Here is a 15,780-nt window from a genome sequence, read left to right on the forward strand (position 1 = left end):
GCCCGGGTACAGCCCGTCCCTGCCACGAAGCCGACTCCTCCTTGCTCAATACTGCTGGGAGGAATGAAGAGGACATAGAAGCCTGTTGCTATTCTGCTGTGTGGAGCGCTTCCTTCCCTTCCGACCCACGTCCACGCTCTCCTCCCTCTCTGGCCGTGGTCGTCAGTCTGGGGGTCAGTCTGGGGTGAGAGGGTGGTCAGTCTGGGGGTCAGTCTGGGGTGAGAGGGTGGTCAGTCTGGGGGTTCAGTCTGGGGTGAGAGGGTGGTCAGTCTGGGGGTTCAGTCTGGGGTGAGAGGGTGGTCAGTCTGGGGGTTGAGTCTGGGGTGAGAGGGTGGAGGGTTGTGGTGTGGGGGTGAGAGGGTGGAGGGTAGAGGGTGTAGGGGTGAGAGGGTGGAGGGTGGAGGGTTGTGGTGTGGGGGTGAGAGGGTGGAGGGTTGTGGTGTGGGGGTGAGAGGGTAGAGGGTTGTGGTGTGGGGGTGAGAGGGTGGAGGGTAGAGGGTGTAGGGGTGAGAGGGTGAGAGGGTGAGAGGGTGAGAGGGTGGAGGGTAGAGGGTGAGAGGGTGAGAGGGTGGAGGGTAGAGGGTGTAGGGGTGAGAGGGTGAGAGGGTGAGAGGGTGAGAGGGTGGAGGGTAGAGGGTGGAGGGGTGAGAGGGTGGAGGGTGTGGGGGTGAGAGGGTGGAGGGTGGAGGGTTGTGGTGTGGGGGTGAGAGGGTGGAGGGTTGTGGTGTGGGGGTGAGAGGGTGGAGGGTAGAGGGTGTGGGGGTGAGAGGGTAGAGGGTTGTGGTGTGGGGGTGAGAGGGTGGAGGGTTGTGGTGTGGGGGTGAGAGGGTGGAGGGTAGAGGGTGTAGGGGTGAGAGGGTGGAGGGTTGTGGTGTGGGGGTGAGAGGGTGGAGGGTTGTGGTGTGGGGGTGAGAGGGTGGAGGGTTGTGGTGTGGGGGTGAGAGGGTGGAGGGTTGTGGTGTGGGGGTGAGAGGGTAGAGGGTGTAGGGGTGAGAGGGTGGAGGGTTGTGGTGTGGGGGTGAGAGGGTGGAGGGTAGAGGGTGTAGGGGTGAGAGGGTGAGAGGGTGAGAGGGTGAGAGGGTGGAGGGTAGAGGGTGTAGGGGTGAGAGGGTGAGAGGGTGAGAGGGTGAGAGGGTGGAGGGTAGAGGGTGTAGGGGTGGAGGGTAGAGGGTAGAGGGTTGTGGTGTGGGGGTGAGAGGGTGGAGGGTAGAGGGTGTAGGGGTGAGAGGGTAGAGGGTTGTGGTGTGGGGGTGAGAGGGTGGAGGGGTGAGAGGGTGGAGGGTGTGGGGGTGAGAGGGTGGAGGGTGTAGGGGTGAGAGGGTGAGAGGGTGGAGGGTGTAGGGGTGAGAGGGTGGAGGGTAGAGGGTTGTGGTGTGGGGGTGAGAGGGTGGAGGGGTGAGAGGGTGGAGGGTGTGGGGGTGAGAGGGTGGAGGGTGTAGGGGTGAGAGGGTGGAGGGGTGAGAGGGTGGAGGGTGTGGGGGTGAGAGGGTGGAGGGTGTAGGGGTGAGAGGGTGAGAGGGTGGAGGGGTGAGAGGGTGGAGGGTAGAGGGTTGTGGTGTGGGGGTGAGAGGGTGGAGGGTGTGGGGGTGAGAGGGTAGAGGGTTGTGGTGAGAGGGTGAGAGGGTGAGAGGGTGGAGGGTGTGGGGGTGAGAGGGTGGAGGGTGTAGGGGTGAGAGGGTGGAGGGTTGTGGTGTGGGGGTGAGAGGGTGAGAGGGTGGAGGGTTGTGGTGTGGGGGTGAGAGGGTGGAGGGTTGTGGTGTGGGGGTGAGAGGGTGGAGGGTTGTGGTGTGGGGGTGAGAGGGTGGAGGGTTGTGGTGTGGGGGTGAGAGGGTGGAGGGTTGTGGTGTGGGGGTGAGAGGGTGGAGGGTTGTGGTGTGGGGGTGAGAGGGTGAGAGGGTGGAGGGTTGTGGTGTGGGGGTGAGAGGGTGGAGGGTTGTGGTGTGGGGGTGAGAGGGTAGAGGGTTGTGGTGTGGGGGTGAGAGGGTGGAGGGTTGTGGTGTGGGGGTGAGAGGGTGGAGGGTTGTGGTGTGGGGGTGAGAGGGTGGAGGGTAGAGGGTGTAGGGGTGAGAGGGTGGAGGGTTGTGGTGTGGGGGTGAGAGGGTGGAGGGTGTAGGGGTGAGAGGGTGGAGGGTGGAGGGTTGTGGTGTGGGGGTGAGAGGGTGGAGGGTTGTGGTGTGGGGGTGAGAGGGTGAGAGGGTGGAGGGTTGTGGTGTGGGGGTGAGAGGGTGGAGGGTTGTGGTGTGGGGGTGAGAGGGTAGAGGGTTGTGGTGTGGGGGTGAGAGGGTGGAGGGTTGTGGTGTGGGGGTGAGAGGGTGGAGGGTTGTGGTGTGGGGGTGAGAGGGTGGAGGGTAGAGGGTGTAGGGGTGAGAGGGTGGAGGGTTGTGGTGTGGGGGTGAGAGGGTGGAGGGTGTAGGGGTGAGAGGGTGGAGGGTGGAGGGTTGTGGTGTGGGGGTGAGAGGGTGGAGGGTAGAGGGTGTGGGGGTGAGAGGGTGGAGGGTGTAGGGGTGAGAGGGTGAGAGGGTGGAGGGTTGTGGTGTGGGGGTGAGAGGGTGGAGGGTTGTGGTGTGGGGGTGAGAGGGTGGAGGGTTGTGGTGTGGGGGTGAGAGAGTGGAGGGTTGTGGTGTGGGGGTGAGAGGGTGGAGGGTTGTGGTGTGGGGGTGAGAGGGTGGAGGGTTGTGGTGTGGGGGTGAGAGGGTGGAGGGTTGTGGTGTGGGGGTGAGAGGGTGGAGGGTTGTGGTGTGGGGGTGAGAGGGTGGAGGGTTGTGGTGTGGGGGTGAGAGAGTGGAGGGTTGTGGTGTGGGGGTGAGAGGGTGGAGGGTTGTGGTGTGGGGGTGAGAGGGTGGAGGGTTGTGGTGTGGGGGTGAGAGGGTGGAGGGTTGTGGTGTGGGGGTGAGAGGGTGGAGGGTTGTGGTGTGGGGGTGAGAGAGTGGAGGGTTGTGGTGTGGGGGTGAGAGGGTGGAGGGTTGTGGTCTGGGGGTGAGAGGGTGGAGGGTTGTCAGTCTGGGGGTGAGAGGGTGGAGGGTAGAGGGTGTAGGGGTGAGAGGGTGTAGGATCTATAATGTCATTCAGTGCCCCGGCTGCAGCCCTGGCTGCCACCTGCTGCCGTCTCTCCTACTACTACCACACACACGCGCACACACGCACGCACACACACACACACACACACACACAAACACACACACGCATGCACACACACGCATGCACACACACACGCATGCACGACTGTGTCTGTCCTTGTGTCTTCTTTCGCTAATGGCCTGGGACCTCAGACCGACACTCCCCCTGACAAATCCCTCTGGGCCAACCACACACACACACACACACACACACACACACACACTCGCACGCACGCACGCAGGCGCACACACACACACACACACTCGCACGCACGCACGCAGGCGCACACACACACACACACGAGCTGGTCTTTGCAAATGGCGACACAAGATCACTTCCAGATCAAAACATTTTTTGAGAAAAGAAATACAAAATCAAAGTCCAATGAATGGTCACCAAGGTGTAATAATGTTGGTGTCACCACACCACAAAACAGGGCTTTTCTTCCTGGAAAAACGTCTGAAAAAATGGGGTTGTGTTATATACAGGGTCTACACTTTTACATGTCATTATACATGAACAACAGCAGGTGGCGCCAAATAGCCTGTTCCCCTCCTGACTGAAGCAGCCAGAGTTGCTCAAGTAACAAGGCTTCATGGTCGTTTTTCCACTGAGATGGATAGAAATACCAAATAGACTATAGTTGATTTTCATAAAAGAGAATAACAGCCTACCTTATTCAATGTGTTTTATTATCATTATTTCCAATTTTAAAAAATTCTTTATAACAACAAGATTTGGTCTTCTAAAAGTCTTTTTTAAATGAGCCTTGAGAAGGGGGAGTGGTTATTCAGGGTCATCTTGTATTCGGGTCAATATGGTTTGTTGTATTTGAAATGGTTTTTATACTCATTTTGCACACTATCACTGGGCTTTCTCACTCTCCTCTCCGACGGCCAGTTGGCACACACACACACACACACACGCACACACACACACACACGCATACACACACACACACACACACACACACACACACACACGCACACACACACACGCACGCACACACGCACACACGCGCACACACACACACACACACACACACACACACACACACGCACACACACACACACACGCATACACGCGCACACACACACACACACACACACACACACGCACACACACACACGCACGCACACACGCACACACGCGCACACACACACACACACACACACACACACACACACACGTGCCCACATAGCCCTGATTCTTCTCACCCACTCACTGCAGTGTAGTTCTCTCGTCTACTGTGCACACCTAGGGGACATGTGCTCTACTGTACTCTACTGTGCTCACCTAGGGGACATGTGCTCTACTGTACTCTACTGTACTCTACTGTGCTCTACTGTGCTCTACTGTTCATACCTAGGGGACATGTGCTCTACTGTGCTCTACTGTGCTCTACTGTGCTCTACTGTGCGTACCTAGGGGACATGTGCTCTACTGTGCTCTACTGTGCGTACCTAGGGGACATGTGCTCTACTGTACTCTACTGTGCTCACCTAGGGGACATGTGCTCTACTGTACTCTACTGTGCTCACCTAGGGGACATGTGCTCTACTGTACTCTACTGTACTCTACTGTGCATACCTAGGGGACATGTGCTCTACTGTACTCTACTGTGCTCACCTAGGGGACATGTGTTCATACCTAGGGGACATGTGCTCTACTGTACTCTACTGTGCTCACCTAGGGGACATGTGCTCTACTGTACTCTACTGTACTCTACTGTGCATACCTAGGGGACATGTGCTCTACTGTACTCTACTGTGCTCACCTAGGGGACATGTGTTCATACCTAGGGGACATGTGCTCTACTGTACTCTACTGTGCGTACCTAGGGGACATGTGCTCTACTGTGCTCTACTGTTCATACCTAGGGGACATGTGCTCTACTGTACTCTACTGTTCATACCTAGGGGACATGTGCTCTACTGTACTCTACTGTGCGTACCTAGGGGACATGTGCTCTACTGTACTCTACTGTACTCTACTGTACTCTACTGTACATACCTAGGGGACATGTGCTCTACTGTGCTCACCTAGGGGACATGTGCTCTACTGTACTCTACTGTACTCTACTGTGCATACCTAGGGGACATGTGCTCTACTGTACTCTACTGTGCTCACCTAGGGGACATGTGTTCATACCTAGGGGACATGTGCTCTACTGTACTCTACTGTGCGTACCTAGGGGACATGTGCTCTACTGTGCTCTACTGTTCATACCTAGGGGACATGTGCTCTACTGTACTCTACTGTTCATACCTAGGGGACATGTGCTCTACTGTACTCTACTGTGCGTACCTAGGGGACATGTGCTCTACTGTACTCTACTGTACTCTACTGTACTCTACTGTACATACCTAGGGGACATGTGCTCTACTGTGCGTACCTAGGGGACATGTGCTCTACTGTACTCTGTGTATTTTCATGCATGTCTTTGTCAGTGTGCAGGCTTTGCTCTTATTCATGATTTATACGCATCATAACCACAGCTGTAACAAAGCCTTGTAAAGTACAATACAGGCTCTGACTGTTGTTGCTCCTTGACCTGTGAACACCACGAAAACACAATGACCAATAACCATGAAACACTCTAACCCTTACAGACTAACCAGGTTCTCTCTATAAGCTGTTCCATTCTAACCCTTACAGACTAACCAGGTTCTCTATAAGCTGTTCCATTCTAACCCTTACAGACTCACCAGGTTCTCTCTATGCTGTTCCATTCTAACCCTTACAGACTAACCAGGTTCTCTCTATAAGCTGTTCCATTCTAACCCTTACAGACTCACCAGGTTCTCTCTATGCTGTTCCATTCTAACCCTTACAGACTAACCAGGTTCTCTCTATAAGCTGTTCCATTCTAACCCTTACAGACTCACCAGGTTCTCTCTATAAGCTGTTCCATTCTAACCCTTACAGACTCACCAGGTTCTCTCTATGCTGTTCCATTCTAACCCTTACAGACTAACCAGGTTCTCTCTATGCTGTTCCATTCAAACCCTTACAGACTCACCAGGTTCTCTCTATGCTGTTCCATTCTAACCCTTACAGACTAACCAGGTTCTCTATAAGCTGTTCCATTCTAACCCTTACAGACTCACCAGGTTCTCCCTATGCTGTTCCATTCTAACCCTTACAGACTCACCAGGTTCTCCCTATGCTGTTCCATTCTAACCCTTACAGACTCACCAGGTTCTCTATAAGCTGTTCCATTCTAACCCTTACAGACTCACAAGGTTCTCTATAAGCTGTTCCATTCTAACCCTTACAGACTCACCAGGTTCTCCCTATGCTGTTCCATTCTAACCCTTACAGACTAACCAGGTTCTCTCTATAAGCTGTTCCATTCTAACCCTTACAGACTCACCAGGTTCTCTCTGTGCTGTTCCATTCTAACCCTTACAGACTCACCAGGTTCTCTCTGTGCTGTTCCATTCTAACCCTTACAGACTCACCAGGTTCTCTCTGTGCTGTTCCATTCTAACCCTTACAGACTCACCAGGTTCTCTCTGTCTATGCGCTGCTGCTCGCGTTGCCGGTTGCGAGCGCTGTGGTAGAGGTGTGGGGGGGGCGCGGTGGGGCTGGTGATGACCCCCGAGCCGCCTGGTCGGGGTCGGGGCGCTGGGCGGGACAGCTCGCGGAGCATACGCTGGTTCTCCCGGTCGATGCGACGCACCTCTTCGTTGGTGAAGGAGTAGTTCTTCCTGTTCCTGCCTCCGGGACAGCCCACGGCCAGCTCGCTGCCCAGCCGGCTCTCCACGGCCAGCTCGCTGCCCAGCCGGCTCTCCACGGCGAGGACAGCTTCACAGCAGCGCGGGGGGGGGGGGGGGGGGGGGCACACATGGAACTCCAGTCATTAACGCCACATGGTGATTACATCTTCGCCCAGTTAACATTACTCATTCACAGTGACTTGAAAAAGCTTTACCATCACGCGCCCGAGATCTGAAATAACTTACGAGATTTCGAAAATCTTCTGTCTCTGCATGCATACAAAGCGATTATTACCAAACGTGTTACAGAAGTATGTAACTGCCTCTTATCATGTCTCCACCTGTAGCAGCGTGTGAGATATATGTACTGTGACATGTCTTTATTCATCTTGTATGTGATGCACCTACTGTAACATTGTTTGTTCTTTATTATGTGATGTTCTGTTACACCTGGAGAGGTCTCCAAGAAAAAAAGAAATATGAGACCAACCTGCATGAATAAAGGACGAACGAATACAATTCAATAAATGGTACCAAATCAAGATGACAGTAAGACTGGAGGAACATCTAACAAATAAAGCTTTGATTGATTGATTGATTGATTGATTGATTGATCTTAAGTTCTGAAATTTGACACCGGGGAACTGTCAACATTTAGTTCTTGAGAGCAGCTTCCTGCAGTGCGGCCTGGTGCTGCTATTACACAGCCTTTATAGTGAGGGCTTGAATGAGAGGCTGGTTTGGGACTCAGGGTGAATGAGAGGCTGGTTTGGGACTCAGGGTGAATGAGAGGCTGGTTTGGGACTGGGCCAGGGGGGAATGGGGGCTTGGTTTGGGACTGGGCCATGGGTGAATGGGGGCTTGGTTTGGGACTGGGCCAGGGGTGAATGGGGGCTTGGTTTGGGACTGGGCCAGGGGTGAATGGGGGCTTGGTTTGGGACTGGGCCAGGGGTGAATGGGGGCTTGGTTTGGGACTGGGCCAGGGGTGAATGGGGGCTTGGTTTGGGACTGGGCCAGGAGTGAATGGGGGCTTGGTTTGGGACTGGGCCAGGGGTGAATGGGGGCTTGGTTTGGGACTGGGCCAGGAGTGAATGGGGGCTTGGTTTGGGACTGGGCCAGGGGTGAATGGGGGCTTGGTTTGGGACTGGGCCAGGGGTGAATGTAAACAACCACTCTACTCACCTTCGTCTGTGTCCCGACCCGAGCCCTCGTCTCTTGGATGAGCAGTACTGAAGGGGCTGGGAGGAGCTCTGTCCTGGTGGTCCTGCTTCTCTCCGACACCGCCGCCCTCCGTCCCCCTCTCCCTGCCCCCCGCCGACCCCAGGTCCAGGTCCAGGGACTGGACGGGGCTGTCGTCGGGAGTGGAAAGGGGGGTGACGTCGGTCACCGTGTCATCAGAGTCCTCCTCGGGGGGTCTCTCCGTGGGCCCGTCCGGCCCCGGTCCGGGTCTCCGTACGGGGGAGGAGGAGGCGCGGGGCTTGGTGTGGACGGGGGGATCGGAGGTCCCGCTGTCACAGCTGTCCGTGTCCGTGTCCGAGGAGGTGGGGGACGGGCTCCGGAGGTGGTGCTTCCGGGTGTTTCTCCGGGGGGTACCGAGCTTCACCCCGAGGGCCAGCCTCCGAGAGGGCCGAGCCTCCTCTTCCTCGCTCTCGTCCTCGCTCTGGTGGTAGCCGTCTTCATCGTCCTCCTCCTCCTCCTCCTCCTCACCGTCCTCAGCTGACGACACCACCGACGCCACAAAGCCCCTGGAGCGAATACTGGCGACCTCTTCAGCGACAGGGTCGTCCTTTACCTTTGGCTAGGAATGGACAACAGTGGACTTCTGGTGAAGACGCAGGCGCCAGAGGACGGACGCGCGGCCCGACCTGGGACTCAAGACGACCTCGACTGAGACAGACGTCTCGGGACTGACCAGCAGAGCCAGGAGACCCCTTCTCATGAGGCCTGTGTACGCGGTCAGTAACACCAACATGCTGGACAACTTTTAACAGTATTTGTATGTTTGCCTTAACTTTTTCAAACAGGTTGTTGGTGTACAGTTGTTATTCTTAATGTTCTAACTTGCTGTGTGTGTGTGTGTGTGTGTAACTGAATAGGGTAGGCCTACAGTACTGTATTTTAACATTGGTCGCACTGTGGAGCCATGTAAGAGGCGTTGATTCTTTCTCCACAGAAGCACAAATTCAAGCCAAAAGAAGGCAACACTACTACAGGATATACAGTCTAATCCAGCTGAAAGATAACATGTTGAGGTTATTTTTTTTTCAAAACTAAAAACCTCAAACTGAAAAATATCAAGTGAAGTTGTAAAGTGACTCACTTTGAAACGGTACAGAACAGCAACTTTTATATGAACAAATATCCTAGCCCACCCCAACAGGGTAGAGTCCTACATGTGAACAAGGGTCCAGTTGTCCAAGTGCAATACACATATCTATACCCATTGTGCTGCATGCTTCATTAGTGGGCCAAGCCTCACCTGAAAGATTGTATACAGTACCACGTGAAAGACCCCTGAAATCCCTCCTCTAGTATTGGCCTTTAAGAAACCGTATGACTTGATATTACACAGATTCTTCTTCTGTACCTATTTTTATAGTCAATCTAGAGACATACTTCAGACATGCAAAAACCCAATATTAAATTTAGCTAAAGACCTACCGACCCAAAAAAGTTTATGTTTTGAAGGATTATCAAGATTTCCTTATATTAGGCTACTGACTAACACTGAACAATTTTGTTGAATGTACCGGTGAAGATGACCCTAGACACACTAGCTACAGGCCTCAGTGAATAAGATGACCCTAGACACACTAGCTACAGGCCTCAATGTGTTTGGATGCTCCTTGTAGTAAAGGTTGAAATGACAATACCAGAAATGGCCCAGACTTGCCTCATTCATAGTCACTCCTAAATGTAGGCTACTCTCAAACCTTTTTGACTACAGAGTGGTTCCAAAACCATTTGATATACAGTATTATAGGTCGGAATAAGAATTCTTCTTTTTTTCTACAATGCCAAAACCCCACTAGTACATTAAAGAGTACATACTGTAGGCCTACCTCTGATTTTAGAGAGGATATGCAGGATGTCCTGCTCCCATCTTCCACCCCTGAGCCCTGGCTCCTCTTCTCCTCCTCCTCCTCCTCCAGGGGCGTCACTCTACTGGGACTGTCTGCCCTTTCAGCCCTCAGCCCCTCTGCCCTGGAAGACTGTGTCTGCGCAGGCTGTGGTGAATGTGTGCCATCCTCCCACCCGGGTCTTCCAGCCTCTGAACCCGTGTCATGCTTCTCCCAGTCTTTGCCGGGGTGGCCGTCCTCATCCTCGCTGTCAAAGAAGGAATGGTCCACCTCCCCCTCCAGCTCCTTAGGGCTGAACATGGGGGCCTTATTTCACCGCCCGCGCTGTCATCTGGAGAGAGATGAGAGCAGTCAGTGAACGCGCTGTCATCTGGAGAGAGATGAGAGCAGTCAGTGAACGCGCTGTCATCTGGAGAGAGATGAGAGCAGTCAGTGGACGCGCTGTCATCTGGAGAGAGATGAGAGCAGTCAGTGAACGCGCTGTCATCTGGAGAGAGATGAGAGCAGTCAGTGGACGCGCTGTCATCTGGAGAGAGATGAGAGCAGTCAGTGAACGCGCTGTCATCTGGAGAGAGATGAGAGCAGTCAGTGAACGCGCTGTCATCTGGAGAGAGATGAGAGCAGTCAGTGGACGCGCTGTCATCTGGAGAGAGATGAGAGCAGTCAGTGAACGCGCTGTCATCTGGAGAGAGATGAGAGCAGTCAGTGGACGCGCTGTCATCTGGAGAGAGATGAGAGCAGTCAGTGAACACGCTGTCATCTGGAGAGAGATGAGAGCAGTCAGTGAACGCGCTGTCATCTGGAGAGAGATGAGAGCAGTCAGTGAACGCGCTGTCATCTGGAGAGAGATGAGAGCAGTCAGTGAACGCGCTGTCCTCTGGAGAGAGATGAGAGCAGTCAGTGAACGCGCTGTCATCTGGAGAGAGATGAGAGCAGTCAGTGAACGCGCTGTCATCTGGAGAGAGATGAGAGCAGTCAGTGAACGCGCTGTCATCTGGAGAGAGATGAGAGCAGTCAGTGAACGCGCTGTCATCTGGAGAGAGATGAGAGCAGTCAGTGAACGCGCTGTCATCTGGAGAGAGATGAGAGCAGTCAGTGAACGCGCTGTCCTCTGGAGAGAGATGAGAGCAGTCAGTGGACGCGCTGTCATCTGGAGAGAGATGAGAGCAGTCAGTGAACGCGCTGTCATCTGGAGAGAGATGAGAGCAGTCAGTGAACGCGCTGTCATCTGGAGAGAGATGAGAGCAGTCAGTGAACGCGCTGTCATCTGGAGAGAGATGAGAGCAGTCAGTGAACGCGCTGTCATCTGGAGAGAGATGAGAGCAGTCAGTGAACGCGCTGTCCTCTGGAGAGAGATGAGAGCAGTCAGTGAACGCGCTGTCATCTGGAGAGAGATGAGAGCAGTCAGTGAACGCGCTGTCATCTGGAGAGAGATGAGAGCAGTCAGTGAACGCGCTGTCCTCTGGAGAGAGATGAGAGCAGTCAGTGAACGCGCTGTCATCTGGAGAGAGATGAGAGCAGTCAGTGAACGCGCTGTCATCTGGAGAGAGATGAGAGCAGTCAGTGAACGCGCTGTCATCTGGAGAGAGATGAGAGCAGTCAGTGAACGTGTCATCTGGAGAGAGATGAGAGCAGTCAGTGAACGCGCTGTCATCTGGAGAGAGATGAGAGCAGTCAGTGAACGCGCTGTCATCTGGAGAGAGATGAGAGCAGTCAGTGAACGCGCTGTCATCTGGAGAGAGATGAGAGCAGTCAGTGAACGCGCTGTCCTCTGGAGAGAGATGAGAGCAGTCAGTGAACGCGCTGTCATCTGGAGAGAGATGAGAGCAGTCAGTGAACGCGCTGTCATCTGGAGAGAGATGAGAGCAGTCAGTGAACGCGCTGTCATCTGGAGAGAGATGAGAGCAGTCAGTGAACGCGCTGTCATCTGGAGAGAGATGAGAGCAGTCAGTGAACGCGCTGTCCTCTGGAGAGAGATGAGAGCAGTCAGTGGACGCGCTGTCATCTGGAGAGAGATGAGAGCAGTCAGTGGACGCGCTGTCATCTGGAGAGAGATGAGAGCAGTCAGTGAACGCGCTGTCATCTGGAGAGAGATGAGAGCAGTCAGTGAACGCGCTGTCATCTGGAGAGAGATGAGAGCAGTCAGTGAACGCGCTGTCATCTGGAGAGAGATGAGAGCAGTCAGTGAACGCGCTGTCCTCTGGAGAGAGATGAGAGCAGTCAGTGAACGCGCTGTCCTCTGGAGAGAGATGAGAGCAGTCAGTGAACGCGCTGTCATCTGGAGAGAGATGAGAGCAGTCAGTGAACGTGTCATCTGGAGAGAGATGAGAGCAGTCAGTGAACGCGCTGTCATCTGGAGAGAGATGAGAGCAGTCAGTGAACGCGCTGTCCTCTGGAGAGAGATGAGAGCAGTCAGTGAACGCGCTGTCATCTGGAGAGAGATGAGAGCAGTCAGTGAACGCGCTGTCATCTGGAGAGAGATGAGAGCAGTCAGTGAACGCGCTGTCATCTGGAGAGAGATGAGAGCAGTCAGTGAACGTGTCATCTGGAGAGAGATGAGAGCAGTCAGTGAACGCGCTGTCATCTGGAGAGAGATGAGAGCAGTCAGTGAACGCGCTGTCATCTGGAGAGAGATGAGAGCAGTCAGTGAACGCGCTGTCATCTGGAGAGAGATGAGAGCAGTCAGTGAACGCGCTGTCATCTGGAGAGAGATGAGAGCAGTCAGTGAACGCGCTGTCATCTGGAGAGAGATGAGAGCAGTCAGTGAACGCGCTGTCCTCTGGAGAGAGATGAGAGCAGTCAGTGAACGCGCTGTCCTCTGGAGAGAGATGAGAGCAGTCAGTGAACGCGCTGTCATCTGGAGAGAGATGAGAGCAGTCAGTGAACGTGTCATCTGGAGAGAGATGAGAGCAGTCAGTGAACGCGCTGTCATCTGGAGAGAGATGAGAGCAGTCAGTGAACGTGTCATCTGGAGAGAGATGAGAGCAGTCAGTGAACGCGCTGTCATCTGGAGAGAGATGAGAGCAGTCAGTGGACGCGCTGTCATCTGGAGAGAGATGAGAGCAGTCAGTGAACGCGCTGTCATCTGGAGAGAGATGAGAGCAGTCAGTGAACGCGCTGTCATCTGGAGAGAGATGAGAGCAGTCAGTGAACGTGTCATCTGGAGAGAGATGAGAGCAGTCAGTGAACGCGCTGTCATCTGGAGAGAGATGAGAGCAGTCAGTGGACGTGTCATCTGGAGAGAGATGAGAGCAGTCAGTGAACGTGCTGTCATCTGGAGAGAGATGAGAGCAGTCAGTGGACGCGCTGTCATCTGGAGAGAGATGAGAGCAGTCAGTGAACGTGTCATCTGGAGAGAGATGAGAGCAGTCAGTGAACGTGTCTGATAACTAATTGGTAGAACAGTGAACATAAGTCCATATAGGAGCCGCTGTTTGAAGATCATCACAACCAAATATTAATCACTTTAAATAAATGGTTATATATTTCTTTATATCTATCCAGAGTTAATTACTTTATATTATATATATATATCAGAACTGCCGTTTCGAGCAACGGATGCAATTTAAACTTCAGCTCTCAACCGTCAAAGCTTTGATGTTTTAAATGATTTCATTCGTTTTATCTTGACCATATCTGCAGTTAGCTAGCCTGTTACCATATCTGCAGTTAGCTAGCCTGTTACCATATCTGCAGTTAGCCTGTTACCATATCTGCAGTTAGCTAGCCTGTTACCATAGCTGCAGTTAGTTAGCCTGTTACCATATCTGCAGTTAGCTAGCCTGTTACCATAGCTGCAGTTAGCTAGCCTGTTACCATATCTGCAGTTAGCTAGCCTGTTACCATATCTGCAGTTAGCTAGCCTGTTACCATAGCTGCAGTTAGCTAGCCTGTTACCATATCTGCAGTTAGCTAACCTGTTACCATAGCTGCAGTTAGCTAGCCTGTTACCATATCTGCAGTTAGCTAGCCTGTTACCATATCTGCAGTTAGCTAGCCTGTTACCATATCTGCAGTTAGCTAGCCTGTTAGCATATCTGCAGTTAGCTAGCCTGTTACCATATCTGCAGTTAGCTAGCCTGTTAGCATAGCTGCAGTTAGCTAGCCTGTTACCATATCTGCAGTTAGCTAGCCTGTTACCATAGCTGCAGTTAGCTAGCCTGTTACCATATCTGCAGTTAGCTAGCCTGTTACCATAGCTGCAGTTAGCTAGCCTGTTACCATAGCTGCAGTGAGCTAGCCTGTTACCATATCTGCAGTTAGCTAGCCTGTTACCATATCTGCAGTTAGCTAGCCTGTTACCATATCTGCAGTTAGCTAGCCTGTTACCATATCTGCAGTTAGCTAGCCTGTTAGCATATCTGCAGTTAGCTAGCCTGTTAGCATATCTGCAGTTAGCTAGCCTGTTAGCATAGCTGCAGTTAGCTAGCCTGTTACCATATCTGCAGTTAGCTAGCCTGTTACCATATCTGCAGTTAGCTAGCCTGTTAGCATAGCTGCAGTTAGCTAGCCTGTTACCATATCTGCAGTTAGCTAGCCTGTTAGCATAGCTGCAGTTAGCTAGCCTGTTACCATATCTGCAGTTAGCTAGCCTGTTACCATATCTGCAGTTAGCTAGCCTGTTACCATATCTGCAGTTAGCTAGCCTGTTAGCATAGCTGCAGTTAGCTAGCCTGTTACCATATCTGCAGTTAGCTAGCCTGTTACCATAGCTGCAGTTAGCTAGCCTGTTACCATAGCTGCAGTTAGCTAGCCTGTTAGCATATCTGCAGTTAGCTAGCCTGTTACCATATCTGCAGTTAGCTAGCCTGTTAGCATAGCTGCAGTTAGCCTGTTACCATATCTGCAGTTAGCTAGCCTGTTACCATATCTGCAGTGAGCTAGCCTGTTACCATATCTGCAGTTAGCTAGCCTGTTAGCATAGCTGCAGTTAGCCTGTTACCATATCTGCAGTTAGTTAGCCTGTTACCATAGCTGCAGTGAGCTAGCCTGTTACCATAGCTGCAGTTAGCTAGCCTGTTACCATATCTGCAGTTAGCTAGCCTGTTAGCATAGCTGCAGTTAGCTAGCCTGTTACCATAGCTGCAGTAATGTTAGCTAGCTAGGCGGATATGTACGATATCTCTAAATTAGCAACACTTTAGCTAACGAGCACCACTTGACAAGCAAATCAAAGCAAACGCACTTACCTGACTTGCTAAGTACGAATGACTTCCAACATCACATGATCCTCAGCTGTGTATCGGAACAAAGTGAGGCTAGGAAAGACTGTGAAACTAGTCAGCACAAAGTGAGGCTAGGAAAGACTGTGAAACTAGTCAGAACAAAGTGAGGCTAGGAAAGACTGTGAAACTAGTCAGCACAAAGTGAGGCTAGGAAAGACTGTGAAACTAGTCAGCACAAAGTGAGGCTAGGAAAGACTGTGAAACTAGTCAGAACAAAGTGAGGCTAGGAAAGACTGTGAAACTAGTCAGAACAAAGTGAGGCTAGGAAAGACTGTGAAACTAGTCAGCACAAAGTGAGGCTAGGAAAGACTGTGAAACTAGTCAGCACAAAGTGAGGCTAGGAAAGACTGTGAAACTAGTCAGCACAAAGTGAGGCTAGGAAAGACTGTGAAACTAGTCAGCAGCTAAGAAACGACCTTCTTCCGCCAGGGGCACCTGCGGTAGTGAGCTAGTACGGGCACAATGCAAGTTACTAAACAAACTGGGCGGGTCACTTTATAGAGAAATGAACGTGCTTGCTGTCCAAATATATAGAGTTGAGGGAGGTGAATGGTCCTGAGTCTGCCTGGAGCTAGGAGCTAGGAGCTTGAATGTTAGCCCTCTGTTGTTTCCATCTGGTGGATGTTATCTATCTCA

General features: G+C 52.6%; 1 protein-coding gene across 1 annotated transcript in view; it reads right to left on the reverse strand.

The window, feature by feature from the left end:
* Positions 1 to 15,507, reverse strand: part of cfap97 (cilia and flagella associated protein 97) — a 19,627-nt gene extending 4,120 nt beyond the window's left edge. The window contains exons 1-4 of the mRNA XM_084454370.1: positions 15,109 to 15,507; positions 9,902 to 10,250; positions 8,022 to 8,637; positions 6,626 to 6,927 (exon numbers count right to left, since the gene is read on the reverse strand). Coding sequence (XP_084310496.1) covers positions 6,626 to 6,927; positions 8,022 to 8,637; positions 9,902 to 10,219 — 1,236 coding nt within the window. The 5' untranslated portion in view covers positions 10,220 to 10,250; positions 15,109 to 15,507. The remainder of the gene's footprint in view (positions 1 to 6,625; positions 6,928 to 8,021; positions 8,638 to 9,901; positions 10,251 to 15,108) is intronic.
* Between the last annotated feature and the right edge of the window lie 273 nt (positions 15,508 to 15,780).

This window comes from Borostomias antarcticus (genome assembly GCF_949987555.1).
Source record: "Borostomias antarcticus genome assembly, chromosome: 20".
Lineage (NCBI taxonomy): Eukaryota > Metazoa > Chordata > Actinopteri > Stomiiformes > Stomiidae > Borostomias > Borostomias antarcticus.